The sequence below is a fragment of the Pterocles gutturalis genome, unplaced genomic scaffold (assembly GCF_000699245.1).
Source record: "Pterocles gutturalis isolate BGI_N339 unplaced genomic scaffold, ASM69924v1 Scaffold46450, whole genome shotgun sequence".
In the NCBI taxonomy this organism is placed as follows: Eukaryota; Metazoa; Chordata; class Aves; order Pterocliformes; family Pteroclidae; genus Pterocles; species Pterocles gutturalis.
The window spans coordinates 1-15,796 of NW_010147580.1; the positions used below are offsets into that span (position 1 = coordinate 1).

The 15,796-nt window shown below is 40.3% G+C and overlaps 1 protein-coding gene across 1 annotated transcript; it reads left to right on the forward strand.

Annotated features, from left to right (window-relative positions):
• Positions 1-472: 472 nt before the first annotated feature.
• Positions 473-10,579, forward strand: LOC104470954 (zinc finger MIZ domain-containing protein 1-like; the record flags this gene model as incomplete). The annotated part of the gene is made up of 3 exons (XM_010086088.1): positions 473-636; positions 6,301-6,549; positions 10,166-10,579. Coding segments are annotated over 3 exons (521 nt in total), but the record flags the coding sequence as incomplete, so codon positions are not given.
• Positions 10,580-15,796: the final 5,217 nt, after the last annotated feature.

Consider the following 15,796-nt stretch of genomic DNA (forward strand, 5'->3'; position numbering starts at 1 on the left):
GGACCATGTCAAAGGCTTTGCAGAAGTCAGAGTGTGTAGAAGTATAGCCATAAATAACACAGCTGTCCTATAAATAATTTTGGACTTGGACAGTCAGTGAGTTGCACCGAGATGCTTTCAAATGCAAACATTCCATAGAATTTAATATCCCTTTCACTTCTCAACTTGGTTAAGTTTATGTGGTGACTTGACAGTAGTTTTTCAAAATGTCAGCAGTTTCAATTAGTTGCACCATGTACATCAATTAGTAGAGCAGCCAGTATTTGAAAGCTGAGTGCTGTTTTTTCATCCCTTATTCATCCAGCTCGCTCCAGCACTGGGGATCACAGTGTTGTCGTTTTCAGCATTGCACCTGCCCTGTGCTGTGCAGGGAGGATGCCATGCCACGCCACACGGCTTTTACAGGATCCTCTGGGAGATCAGTGTTGGGAAACAAATGGTTTCTTTCATGTCATGTTTGTTTCTCTTTTAGGCAACAGTTATCAAGGTCATGGCAATTTTGACTTCCCGCACGGCAATCCCGGTGGCACATCTATGAATGACTTCATGCATGGGCCACAGCTGTCACATCCCCCAGACATGCCAAGCGGCATGGCAGCTCTCGACAAACCTCTCAGCCACCCCATGCAGGAATCTGTAAGTAATGGTGCTGCGGTCATAGATTTCCTTTGTGGGGTAAGGAGCTCTTACCCAGCTAACAGACTTACTTGTGAAACGCTTTTACTTTTTGTGGATTCCTCATTTTGGAAGTTAGTGCAATAAAGTAGTCCTGAGAAATGCCAAAACCACCGTTTTTAGTTTCTGGCCTTTTCAAGTTTTTGAAGACAGTTTTCTGAGGTTTTTGAATTGTAATTTAAGCTTGTTTATCTGAAAGAGACAACCTGGCTCAGTTAGTCATTGTGCTTTGCTAGACTTCCTTCCCTAGGCCAGCAGGGTCTGTGAATATCCATCTTCAGCAGACAGCTCATTACAGCAAGACATTGACTGACTTCAAAGCAGGGACAATATCTTCCCTAGTTTTGTGCCTGAGGGCAAAATTTGCATCAAAGTATTTTGAGGGGGAATTCTACCCAAGTAGCATGAAAGGCACCTTTAAGCTGTTGGGAATGGGACAACCCTGTAGATTTCAAGGAGAGATGCTGCCACTGGTCTGATAATTGTATCAATGTAAAAGACTGAAAAATGGAGGTTCCTCAGGCCTCAGATGGGGAGGCAGAACTGTACATTGGAAAAACAGCTTGCTCTAAGCATTTTTTATATACAGAACTTTATATATCTCCAGAAAATGCAGTACTGCAACAGCTAGGTGATAGAAAGCTGCTACCAGCAGCATTTAGCTCTTAGGCATGGCTAGTCATCTATTTTAACTCCATGGAGGGGGTGTGTGTATACGTCCTTTTATGTTCATTTAAGTTACAGGGCAAGGGCTTTATAGTGTGCTGTTATTGCACAGGAAGGATATTTAACTTGACAAGTCATCTGTGGCGTGTCTTTAGTGAATACTAGAAAGTATAATTTCAGAATGTAATGAGGAAATGTGGTAGCAGATGCTCAGCAAAAGCCTATTCAGTCAATGTCTCCTCTAGCTGGTAGTGGGTTTTCCAAGGAGGATGGTGAGAAATAAGAAGAGAGTGGAGAGAAAGTTCTTAGTATAGCTTGGAGAGAGCTCAAGTAACAAGACTGCCTGCAAAGGAAGAGTCCTGAAACTGTGATGACTTTAGCACTTTACAGGCTAATGAAGGACCGAACAAACGTGCTGTAACCGTAATTTTACGATGTCAAATTCCACATACCCATCTTAAAGAGCAGCCTGAACTACCTGCATCAGAACCAACCATGCAGTATTAGAATATAGCAGTGAGGGGATATACTACCAGCCTGAAGCACTGACAGCTGCTTTCCTTTGAATCAAAGCCACAGGGCGTTATTCTTACCTCTCATTACCTGACACCTACCTCTTGACTTCATCAGTTAACTGCTGTACTTTTGCCAGTGAAATTTCTGAAGTAGCAGGGTATGAAGTGGTTGAACATGAAAGTAAAGAATTTGTGGCTTTCTGAAAATGGGACTGCTTACAGATGATAGCAAAGGTGAAAGTTGCTCAGGGCTGTGCATGTTCTGGAGCTGTAAGAGGGTATTTGGGCAAATGTTAATACATTTTTGGTTCTGTGGGCCACTCTGTAGCAAATCTGATACTTGCTTATGATAGCTGGCAATTAAAGTAAACCATTGCCTCACTTCTCCCTCAACTATCATGATATGCAAGCTATACTGTTTGGGAATGAGAAGCAGTGCTAAAGCAGGTTACACCTACTTTATATCAGGGGCTGATTGTCTCTAATGTGAATCAGTTTTCATGTCTATTAGCACAAGGGAATGAGACTGATCTTGTCAATGTAGCCACGTAACCTTCAGGCCCCATTTGAGGACTGTTGGTGCTCCCACACAGCTTTTTCAGTATTATAAAGTCTCTGCTTTCCTCTTTCTCTCTTTTTCTCCTTTTCTTCTCTCTCAAAATGAACTGTTTGTCTGTAGCACACACTCAGGAAAGGCAGTTTTAAAATTACTGCTTTTAGAGAAATGCATGCCATTAACACATTCCTAAATTGTGTAGCTGAATGTCTTTGGACAGACATCTCTGTACAAAAATAACTGTAAATCACATTGCATAATTGAACAGAGGTTTTAAGATGTTGCCTGTTCTCTTGTCTGGCTTTCTGTCTTTGGTTTGTATGCATTTAAGATATGTTGTTTTCATCTACTCTTGACTGTTTCATGTTTACAAGGTGTGTCAGGATCGGATGTTTGGTCCTTTTAGACCCGAGGTCTACCTCTAACTGGACCTGGATGTTGCTGAGGAAGTTCCTAATTTTCCTATTAGGAAGATTTATGTGGTGGCACTTACGTAATGGTAGGCGGAGAAAGTTGATCCCTCCAGACATACTGCATAGGTCACTCCAGGAAATGCAGATGTATTTGCCCAGTGTAGGGCTGGGTACCCAGGGCTGGATCATCAGAACTACCTTCTCTCAACACTGCTGTTTTGCTCCTGAATAAGAAGGAAAAATCAAGACCTGAAACATGGCTAGAAGCAATACCTGTTACCTAGTGTAAAGTGTTGTGAGAACTATGGAACAGATAAGCTTCTATGTCAGTGCAAGATTGCTACAAAATAGCTGCCCCAATTGCATCATGTTTGTTTTCTGAAATTGTAAACAGGTTTTAGGTAAGGGTGAATTCCAGGTTAGCTCTAGCTTAGTGCTATTGCAGACAGTGTAAGGAGTGATACATGACTGAGCAATGGATGATCACGCCATATTTTCATGTACACAGTGAGGTGATATGAGCTGGTGCTCCTGTTTCTATTTTCGCTTTTTCTCTCCTACACCAGCAAAAGTGTTACTGCAGGCATGAAGTGATCTGGATCCAAGTATTGATGTGATTGAAAACTAATTCAGAATGGGAGAAAAAAAAGTTTAGCTTTGATCCATGTCAGTTACCCAGTTAAGTTCACTGCATGTCTGCAAGGATGCACCTGATGACAAAGGCGTGGATAAGTGACTGAGAGCAGCAGCAGGGTAGGACAACATCTTTCAGTGGTTCTGCCAGCTAACCCAGCAAAAGAGTTGGTAAATCTATGACACCAGTAATGGAGAGAGATATAAACCATCAGCTTCACCCGCTGATCTATTTTTCGCTATCAATTTTCTCCTGAGATGAAAGGAGTATTGTTTTGCAGCTGGCAGGTCTTGTTGCTCTACAGCTATACCATCTCAGCACTCCTAGAGGTCACTCTTGGGCTCATAAAGAGCTGTGTTTTGTGCTATTAAACTGAAGATGTAGTTGTGTCTGCTATCAGCTTTTATTTTATAGATTGTAAATGTTTTAAGAGTGCCAAAGTTTGTGGTTCTACAACAGCTCTGGAATTACCTTGCTACATAAGCAAAGGCAACTTTCATTAGAGTCTGTGGTCATAGTTAGTGTTTTTAAAATAAAATGATGGGACTTGCAGGCTCAAGCTGAACATACACAAAGTGTATTGCTTAGAATGTTTTTGCACCACAGCAAACTTGTCATGAGTTAGCTGAATACAAATAGAAAAATGTTGAAGTCCTGAACATTTTGCTTTCTCACAGCTAGGCTGGTGGAGTCTGTGGACTAAGAGGGATTTTGAACCTGTGATGGATGGCTGTTTAAGATCATGGTAGCTCTCAGTGTTACAACAAATGATTACTCCATATCCAGCAGTTACCTCAGGGCCCAAGATAGCACATTATCAACTAAATATTTCTGTGTATAAAATGCTTGCATATATAAACATAATGTAGAATTTCTAACCTGTTTATGTATTTTGAAATCTATATGAGAATATATGAATGCCTCTTGCTTTAAATAATTATTGATATAAACATGCCAGTATGACCCTTGCTTTGTGCATTTAGGGATAATTTAAGAGACTGTTCAAGATAATCTTGTTTTGTTTTGTTTCTTTCTGGAAACTGCTTTACCAATTCAGCAACACTGTCTTAAATTGCTTTTTAGTTTTAGTTATTATTAAGCTTTCTTAATTTCCACACTTTCTGTTGCATGTCCTCAATGAATGAAGAATGAAATACCTATTTGGATAGGTGTCTACTTTCATGTGGACTTCTGCAAAGTTTTTAGGCTGCAGATTCATTTACATTAAGATGTAGTTTGCAGGCAGATTTTGTACAAGTTTACCCTTCAGGTAACGACAGTAATGTTGCAGAATTCTTTCAGGTAGTCAAACTGTGACCTTAGCAGAGAGAAGGGCGTGTATCAGTACTTTTTAACAGTTACTTTAAACTCTCCTATGAAAAAGAGGCCCAAATGCAGTGCTGCAGATAGAATACTGCCCATTTCCACCAACCTTCATACTACCAAAGTATTGAAAAGGACCTCCAGGTGGCTGAGTATGACTGTCCCAATGGATCAGTATTCAGGTTTCAGTTTTCATGAGATTGGTGAAATGTATTTTTTTTAAATGCTTGTTTCTGTATTTTTTTTTTAATTTTGTGGGAACATTTTAATTAAGTCTTGTAATAACCTCCCTTTTGCCTTCCGAAACTGAAGACTAAGGTTAAAATAACCTTGTAGTTTACTGTGGTATGAAAGGGTCAATGCTGACATAACATTTAGCTGGTTTCTGTTGGCTTGGCTGGATGAATTTCATGGTGTTGTTGTATGTATCTATTCTTTTGTTTCAGCTCCACTTTGCAGCAAAACGTAGCATTCCTCAAAAAATGTTTACATTTTTTGCTTCTCCATATACCCAATTAACATGAGACATCTGATTCTGAAGCATTCAGACACTTCTTTCTCGGGGCACCAAGGTCAAGCCCCAAAGAATCCACTAGGATTAAGTGTGGCGTGCAGCAGAAGGAAGAATTGGGCTTGTGCATATTTATTGCTTCTCTGTCATGTGAGAAAGACTTTTCCTTCATTCTTCCATAATTGGGTTTGGAAGATGCGTGTGGTTTGGTAGTTTATTCCCCACAGAAAACATGAAAAATACTAAGCTTTTGCTAGAGAACTCGTCCACAGCATGAATACAAAATAGAAGTGTGATCATTAGCTTAGTTTGAGCTAATGCAGGTCAGTCAGCAGGTATGCAGCCGCCTATAGCAGCTCTGCTGATGGGTGGGGAGCTCACTAGCTGAGCCAGCTTGGTTTTGTGTCAACCATCAGAACCCTTGAAGATCAGTGAGGAAAGTCTTCCACCCTTAAAAGAGGCGTTACATTCTGAAAATAAAAGGAAGGGAGGAGTGGGGAAGGGCTGGTGTTTGCAAGATGTTCTGAATGAACTGAAATGTAAATAGGCAGTGGTGTTGGGAAGCTACCCAATAAGGGCTTAATCGGTTTCCTGGTTAATCAGTAGATATCGTTATTCAGCAAAAGCATCTGCCTTGCCAATGCTGAGCAGCACCTGTAAGCCCCCTTCTCTCCTCTTTGGGGTTCGTTATTTTGCATCTTCAAGCACAGTTTCCCACATCACAAAGAAGCAAATCAACAGCACAAATCCAACATGTTTATCTCCCTGTTGCAGATTACCTTCAAAAAGCTGAAACACGTCCTCCAGCTTTGGGATATGGAGTTTTCTTTTCCAATTGCGCTTTTTTTATTTCTTTTTTGGGGGTTTTTTGGTGTTTTGGTTTTGTGTGTGTGTCTTTTTTTCAATGTATTTATTTCTTTTTGTAACATGCAGTTACAGAGTCAGGCACTGCGAGCACTATACCTTGTGGCCTCACTTTCTTTTCCTGCTTTTTTCCTCCTCCGCAGATCCCTCATCCCGGCAGCACTGATCAGTCCCATACTTCCATGCAGCAAGGTTTGCACGTCCCTCACCCCAGCAGCCAGTCAGGGCAGCCATTACATCACAGCGGGCCTCCTACCCAGCAGTCCCGGCAGCCGCCCCCGGCCGCTTCTAGCAACCATCCACACAGTGACCTGACCTTTAATCCCTCCTCAGCCTTAGAGGGTCAGGCTGGTGGACAGGGAGCACCCGACATGCCGGAGCCCTCGCTGGATGTAAGTCTGTGTCATACTCTCATCTGCCTGCCATAGCGTGTGCTTCGCATCGCGGCGGGAGGGCGGGGAGGGCGTGGGGATGGGGAGCCGCTTCCACAGCACATACCATCCTTTCATGCTTTGGTACATGGGCACAGGTGCTGCAGCCGAGGTGACAGGGTGCTCCTGTCTTGCTGAGAGAACGGTTCTGGTTTGAGCAGCTGCGTGGAGTGTGAGCCATAGCCTTTTCCTAGCACCAGAGCAGGCATTTCTTCAGATAGCTGTTCAGGCATCAGGCTGGGAGCCATCTCCTCCCTCCCCCTCATCACTGGATGGGGGCTCCCGTGTGCTCATCTAGACCCTGAAGCCAGTGCAGTGCCTGAATAAGAGGAAGGACACCGGTGTAGGTGGTTGTGACTGGCAGAGCTGTGCCGAGCGAGCTGCATGCTGAGCTCCGCAGCATGCCTTGGCCAGTGGGAGGGGGCTCTGTGCTGGCCCCTGCCATGGCACTTTCCCTGCTCCCTGCAGCCAAAACCAGGCTGTGCCCATCCATACCCACTGGTGTGTAGCTCAGCAGCTCACGTTCTTCTTCCCAGTACGCCACATAGGAAGATAAACAAGGACATCTTCTCTCTCCTTAGCCACTATGGGAAGCAGCTCACAACTAAACAAAGACAAACCTAGTGTTAAGGCCAAAAGTAATCTTCCATCTCTTACTATCCATTCAGTGGAGCTGGAAGTGAAATATCTGAGCTATCTCTCTGGTTAACCACCTAACCCCTGAAATCTAAATTCCTTAGCACTAGGATTGTATTTTCATTTTGAGTTGTACATTCCTGTATATATATATATATATATATCTATATCTCTTCTGTCTGTTCCAAAGTCTGCTGCTGCACAGTGTAATTTTCTTAGAGAAATGTTCACCTCTGTGCCTTGGATTTATATCTGTATTTACTGTTGCTGTTTATTTACGTCTTCCCTGTCAAACACAAGCCCTGTGCTGGCAGGTAGCCTCACAGAGGGGAGGGAAGGGGTTAGGTGGAGGGATGGATGCTCCAGTTACAGGAACAGTGCTCAGTGGAGTAACTTTTCTCTGAACCAGACTGCTGCTGTTTTACACAGCACAGTCACATGCACATCTTTTGGGAATGATAGTTCGTGTGGCAGTTAGAGGTCTGAACCCTTAAGGAGCCCATATGAGCAATATTAATAGGTGAAATTAAAATGTTATTTTTTTCTTCAAATATTTAGACAAAGTCTGCTGTTATGGGTCAGGCACTCATTCCTCAGTGAAAAGCAAAGTTGAAAAACCTGTACATTTATCACAGTACTGCGGTTATCACTGATGGATTACTATGATTAAGCTGGATTCTTAATGGGAGGCTGCAATTATCCTAGCTAAATGAGAAGGCAAGTGCTGTACAGTGTGGAGAATATAGTTCTTCAAAATATCTGAGAGCTCAGTCATGATCAGATGGATTATTTTAATGGGTTTAACTTTCAGTGTCTGCGTGGTGGAACCAGGCTGAATAGTCCCATGCAGCAAACCAAACAGGGGAGTGTACCATGGGCAACTTGGTCTGCTCCCTGACACAGTCCCATTAATTCTTTAGGACTTCAGGGTGATGCAGTCTAAGGTTTAACCTGTGTTAAAGGATATACCTCATACAGATACAGGTGATCTACGCTTGTACCTCAGACAGCAGAGGCACAAGACTCAAATGACTCTGGTTAGACCACTCAAGTATTCACTTCAGGAGCACTGGGTGCACCTCTCCAAATTCTGCCCCTAAGCCTAGTAAGTTCCCGTAGCTTCTGCCCCCATCCCTGACAGCCCCTGGCACTCCCCTGTCTCTCACTTTTGCTCCAGCACAGCACCCTCAAGGCCCAGCAAGTCCTTTCTGAGGTCTCAGGTTTTCACACCAGCTGGACAAGAGGCAGGCTGTACTGCTTGGCTCTTCTGACCAAGGCAAGCCAGGTCATCTTCAAAACTTGGATGACTTCATCTTGAGACATACTAAGCATATTGTTTAAAACTTTCACCTTTCTAAAAAGATTTTTTTTAAATCCCCTGTATACAAGAATGAGTCTCAGAGACATTATGTTACATTTTTAAGAAGTGAGTTGTAAAATCATAGGACAAATTAAACCGGTTTTTACTTTCTATGCATTTGGTGGGCCTGCAGTTTTTTTTGGGCTTCTGTACTAGGTATTAATAAAAAATGTGATAGCATGTGAAATACATTTAAAAGCCTTATGTCGTTAGTGTAGTACTATGACAATAGCATTTTCACCATGAGTAAAAGGAGGTGATATTTTAAGAAAAGCATTCCTTCTGGGAGATTCTCTTTATATAAACTTGACATTGCATTTTTTTTCAAAATGCTTAGGAAGTGATAAACTTCTTTCTGCATTTCATGTTTAGATTATTGAAAAAATGTTCATCCATATAACATTTCAAGTTGAAGCTGCATTTGCGCAGGAGTAATAGAAGCATATAAATATCATATTTGCATGCTAAATGTGATGCAGTTAAGCTTTTAGTTTTATAGTATTTGGAAACATAGAATAACTTAATGAATTTCTCATACCAACTATTATGTTTGTTAAAGAAGTCCATGTTTTTCTGTCCTTACTTTAACACAACACTGAATATAAAGGGAGTTTATTGCAAACACTTCCCTTCTGTTTTTATAGAATCTGAGTCATAGTTGGAAAAATTAAATTTTCTATTTGAAACACAGCATTAAAAAAATATAAATAAACCCCCTACAGCTATTCCTTTTGATACTTTAAAACATTGTAGAGATTAGTGCTGCTTCTGTTGGATGGGGTGTTATGCATCTGACCCTTCAAAATGTCTGGAATTGCATGTAATGCTGTAGTTGAGTAACTACTTCCAACCACCATGAACTGTCACTGCCACAGAGAGGAAAGGGACTTGCTTACCTGCCTTTCCACTCCTCTCCCCATACTCCTCCTCAGTTGTTTTTTTTGCTCTTTTTTTTTTCTTTTTTTTTTCTTTTTTTTTTTCTGGGATAGTTTTAACTAGCAGGAGTTCCCTGTTCCACCTCACTGCCCCAGAGCTTGCATCAGTGCACAGAGGCATTAGGGGGTGGCTGAGGGGTGAGGAAAGGGGAGGGCTGCCTCTTTCTGTAGGGGTGCAGGCTGCGCGTGATTGTCACACTGACATGTGCGAGTCAGTAGACCAGTCTTTGTTGATCTACCTTAAAGCTCAAATATGTATTACTCAAACTGCATGTTTCAAGTTTTTATTCAGTGTTTTCTATGAAACTAACATACATAACAAGCATTTATGGAGAAGTTTTTGTCAGGGTTGCTAGCCAGGAAATATACTTTGTTTATTGTTGAACTTTGTGATGGGGAGGTTGATTGAGAAATCCTAACTGATACCGTAACGTAATTTACAGATGCAAACTGAGTAATACAGACTTTTCACAAACAAGTGGATACTGCATCGCCTTAGGGTGTTAGGTTTGTGTCACTGCCTTCCAATTTATTTGGACATATACGTATGAAATCCAGTTTCCAGAAACGTGTGGTGTTTAATCCCTTTTTTCATCAATTGTGTTTCTGTTATCTGTAATTTTCCTTTTATCTTTATATTTTATAGCTGCTTCCAGAACTCACAAATCCAGATGAGCTGCTTTCGTACCTGGATCCTCCCGATTTGCCAAGCAATAGCAATGATGACCTTCTGTCTCTCTTTGAGAACAACTGAAACCATATATATTGCCCCACCCCTTTCACTTGTTCACATGTGTGTGGCTGCACAGCGAGGAATCTTAACGCTCCTTTTCCACAAGAGAAGAAAAAAACCTCACAACTTGATCCAATGGTGCACTCCCTGCTTTCTTCATCTCAGAACTGCTTTTGTCAGCTTCAAAGACTGCAAAAGTGACAGGAGAAAAAAAAATACAAAAATAAATAAATGCAGTAATCTCTGAGTCTGCTGTGCTACATGTGATAGAGCAAGCATAGACAGTTGTGCAGCTATTGGAAACTCCATTTGTTGTTCATCCTCTAGAGAGAGAGTTCTGTGATAAACATAGTGTGAAGTTTCTTGGCAAAAACAAATCTTGGCGAGGGAAGAAAAGGCAACAAAATGGAACTGTCTTTAATTGACCTGTCTCAGAGTGTCCTTCTGACACATGTTCTTCCATTTTTTTGAAACTCTGTCTCCCTCCACCCCACCTCCCCTCTGCCCTCCTCCAACCACAGGTTTGCATTGGAGTAATTGTCCTGGCCACACACAACAAGAAAAACAAAAACATGTACAAGGCTCAAAAAAAGCACAAATCCTACAGTTGAGTGGCAAAGATAGGGAAGACATACAGGCCTGTCAGAGGGAGCCAGCGGTTTAGCTAATGCGATTCAGCAATGGAGTCCTGAGAATCTCCAGGCTGCAGCTGTGGGTGTTGGTATTTCTGCAAGCGCAGGAATCTTAACTGCCTTTTTGCAGAGGGTTCTTCTGGCCAAACATACAGATTGGAAACACCCAGGAAAAATTTAAAAAAAAAAAAAAGTTTGTAATGTGTAGGGGTTTTTTTGTGGTTTTGGTTCCAAATCGGTACTGTTTGTGGCTGCATTGACATCCAGCTGTTGTGATTGCTGTAATAGATCTTTTTGCCATACATGCCATGTGGAATGGAAAAGAGAGGGAGGGGGAATGCAAACCAAACTTTTCCTAATTATTACCTACAGCCTTTGGTGCCCTGGGTGTTTGTGTCACTGTCTGTACTGCACAATACATCGTAAGACAAGCTGGGTTGAAGGCAGCCAGGAAATCACTGCAGGATGGAGGAAGAGTAACATCTCTATCTGCATAATTATTTTTAATAATTGGCTTGAGAAGGGGCATTGACATTGGACAGACATCTCACAGCTTCATTTTTGTTTTGCTTTATGTTCCATTTTCATGACTGTTACAGAGAAATCAGCCTTTTTCTTTTCTCCTCCTTCACTTTCTTTTTTTAAACCTTGGCTGCCAGGATGAGCTCATTCTCCCGAAGGACCGGGCACGGGGAGAATAAGTATCTCTCAGTAGATTGCTACTGCCCTCAAGAGACCCTGCTGCCACAGTCACTGTCTTGCCCCTGTGATCTGTGCTTCTTGTGTGGTTGCTGCTGCTGCATGAGCTCCCTGTTGCTTCTGTGCCCATTTATGTGCTCTTCGTCTCTCTCTCTCTTGCTCTCTCTTATAAATGATGTACAGTAGCTGTGTAAGAAGTGCATGTGTGCCAACTTTGCCCTTGTGGTGCGACATTTCAGCTTTTGCCCACTGTACAGTTATTGGTTTTGTTTCTTTTTGTTACTAAAGCAAATTTGACCCTACTCCATTACGACCCTCATCCCAAATCCAGTCAAACACCCTTAGTTTGCTCACCACAGTACATTTTAAACTGAGGTGCCAGGCAAAATTTTGTTTGTTCTGTCAGTTTGACTAGGTAGCTTCTTAGCCCTCTGTGTTTAGTTTGCAGTGCTGTAAATGGCATGCTCTGTGCTTACGACTCTGGATTTGCTTTCCTCACCAAAGTCATATTTGTAAATTCTTTTCCTTTTTTTGTTTTAGTTTACTGGTTTTGTTAACGTTTCCCACTACTGCTGTAGATGCATCATGATATATATGCTAGTCAGCAGCACCTTGCTGTAGATATTAAAGGAAATGGCGGTTTAGTTCTTTCGTTTTCCAGTAGAGTATTGAATCTGTTAAGCGTATTATGTAGAGATGGTCCCACACTTATATTTTTCCTCTTTCAAGTTTTTTTAAGAAAGGCGCTGTTCATTATGCAAAATCAATTATTTTAAGAATTGCTATTGTAAATATCTTTGTGAATATTTTAGTATCGTCTTTGATAATATTCAACATTTTCATGATCTGGTTATACTTTTGCTGGTGTTTTTAAATACCTTGTCTGAAGAAAAATATGGGTCCTTTTTTAAAAAAGAAAATTGAGGGTTCTTTAACAGAATAAGGGAGTTGGTTTTTTTTTATTTTTTTTTTTCTCCCCAGTTTTCTTTTGATAAATTAGCCCAAATTTCATATCCATTTCTGTGATTAATGAATTGATACGCCAGGCAAATACCTGGACAATCAGGGCCCAGCTCTGTCATGGAAACATAATAATAACTGATTACCTAGGGAAAAGAAAAAAAAAAAAAAAACACAACCCAACTAACCAACTGATGTTCATTGACTGTGGGTGATTGTGGGCTGGTAATGGCCAAGATTTTGTTAATTTGCCCAAGTGAGCAGAGCACCTAGGACCAGCTATCTGAACAGGTAAAGATGCACTAAGGCAAACAGCGAGTGTGTAAGGTACCATGTTTATATCACTATACTGGTGCTCTAGTCTCTGCAACTGGGGCATGGTAACACTTGGGGATGTTCATGGGTGGGGGAGGGAAACAGTATAGTATATTCTATTCTGCTTAGAAGTGTCTTTTTCTTATGTAGGCTTGACAACCTGTAGGGGATCTCTGCAGAATATTGAAAGATACTTTGGTGTAACACATGGTATTAGGTTGTGGTGTGGTGCTGCCATCACCCAGTTCCTAGCAAAGACCGTTCTTCACTTACAGATCAGTTTTGTAGCCATTTTACTGTAGTAGTTTCCCCCTGTATTTTTGCTGCATTGTTTATATAGGTATTGAAGTCATTTGCAAGGCCGGCTAATGATAAACTGACTATGCCCTTAGAGTTTGGGGGTTTTGTTTGGGGGGGGAAGTTCTTAGGCCATAGGTTTGGGAATAGAGAAGATTTCTCACAATTAGTTGGAACTGGTTGCTCAGATTTTTTTTTAATTGATTCTATTTAATGTTCCACTCTCCATTGATTCCTGAGCAGCTAAGTTAGTCACCTGAAATGAATTTTCTCTTAAACACAACATTAGTATTTTAAACCACGTATTTTAAGGATTGACCTTTTGCTAACTGGTAGTATTTAAAATATATCATTTAAAAGTACCTGTTGGAAAGCATAAAGGGAAAAAAAAAACCCATAGATATTAGCAATATGTTTGGAGCAGTGTTTGCATCTGCTTTGTACAGTAACAGAGCATTAAAGTGGACGGTTGACATTTTTAAGCTTCCAGAGAATTTAAGAGTGAAAAAATTATTTTTACCCATCACCCAAATGTTGGACATTTGAGACAGTTTTAAAACTTACCTGTCAGCTAAAATCAGGTACTGTACAGTGGAGTCAGTATGAAAAAGCTTCTAAATGAAAATGTAGTTATTTTTTTATCTGTTCACTGCCGTATTAAAGTTTAGAGAAAAAAACTAGCAAATAGGGTAATCACAGTCATTTCTTTTAAAGCTTAATTATTATATGAAATTCCAGTAGTATTTTTATTCTTCTTTTTTTGTTTGTTTACTTTTTAATTGTTTCCCTATGGAAGTTCATCTGGGAAAGAACCCACAGAGATCTACAGTTCTGCTGCCAAGACATTATTATAGGACTGACAGATACACGCCAGTGTCTGCAGCGGAGACTCAAGGGACAGCTGTACATATGTAAATGACAAATAGAGACATGTTAACAGAAACGCATTCATTTTCCTTGGAATGTGCATTGTTTTTATTTTGCAGGAAAAAAAAAAAAAGCTTGAAGCTCCATCTTATGTGGAAAATGAATCCTGTTTGTTAGCGTTAGTGGAGTCTCAGCATTTGTTTCACTTTCACTTCTGTAATATACTCTGATCCTTTGTTTTGTTTTATCTACATGTAATATTTAGCTTATGTGTACTAGTCTATCACCTGTGTATTTTTAGGGTGCTACAGAAATAATGAAGAAAAATACGGGGATTAAAAAAAAAAATTGTAACCAAATTCATACTTTGTACAATTTTTGATATCACAATCAGAGTGGAATTAAAAAAAAAAGTACAATCTGAAGTAACATGCAAAAATGGCCATCGTCTTTGTTTGTACATTGTATGTACAGTACAATGCAATCATTTCATACTTTAAACTGGTCAGAAAAGATAATTGTGATTTTTAGTCTTGCAAAACTGTATGTAGTTAGATGATGTGACAACCTAATATTTATCTAATAAATATGTATTCAGATGAAACCTGTATATTAGGTGTTCATGTGGTTATTTTGTATTTAAGGATCAAATTATTTGACTATTGCTAGACATTTATATACTCTCTTGTAACACTGAAGTATTCTCATTTGCTCATGTTAAGTTTTTTTTTTTCCTAAATAAATTTGCAGAATTAAGGTCTGGCTAATTGGCAGCTGCTTTGTAAATTTTTAGTTTCTTTTTGAAACAACCAACTTCCCCTTTGACCTCCCTGGTTTGTGTTAGTTTTGAAGTCCATTGCGCAGATGTACCTTTTTGGGGAGCAGGACTTGTTGCAGGAAGGGAAGGGCGTGAACCACCCTGGAAGGGATGCAGAATAAAAGATGATGAATGCAGATTTACTGATAGGGAAAGGATCACGTAGAAAAAAGTCCCTGTTGAGCAAGGTATGGGTGACTTACAGTTCAGTGTGCAGGGCACTGTGCATCACCTAAACAAGTTCTAATTACTTTGCAATTAAATCTTTGCATGATGTAACAGGAAAGAAGGGCTTGACTCTGGTGTTGGCATGTGTGTTCTGTAGTACAGGATTATTGTCTAATCCTTGTGGAGGGATTAAACATCCAACACAGTAGATGGTTTCTTTGTCTTTGTTTTAAATTCTCATTAGTTTGATACTTTTATTTCAGTTGGAGCCTGTCATTGAAGTGATATTAGTGACCTTAGAAAATGACTAAATGAGATTTTTTTTTTTTTAATGCATCCCCTTCTTAAAGTTGAAGGACTTGGTTTCAAAGTGCAGCCTTTGAGTTACAAAGTCTGCTGAATTTATCTGCATGTTTAACTGTGAGCAGATAGAATGGTGACACAAGGAATAAGCCCAGGGTCACATCAGCAACAGCCGTGGGATTCACAGGTTCTTCCCCAGTGGAGTTCTACACCCCTACTTAGCATTGAATAACTTGTTTTTATAGAGAATTACTGAGTATTTCTTCATTGGTATATGGCATTTGTGGAAGTGTTTAGTCTAAACCCACCTTTGAAATGCATTCAAGTACATAGAAACAACCATTTCAGAATATGAGTATGTGTTTTATATATATGAAAATACAAGTAATTGAGATACAGCAATTACTCCACAGTTCCATGTGGACGCAAGTCCTCATTGTTGACTGAGATATACCCAAGTATAATATAATTAGATAAATATTTAAA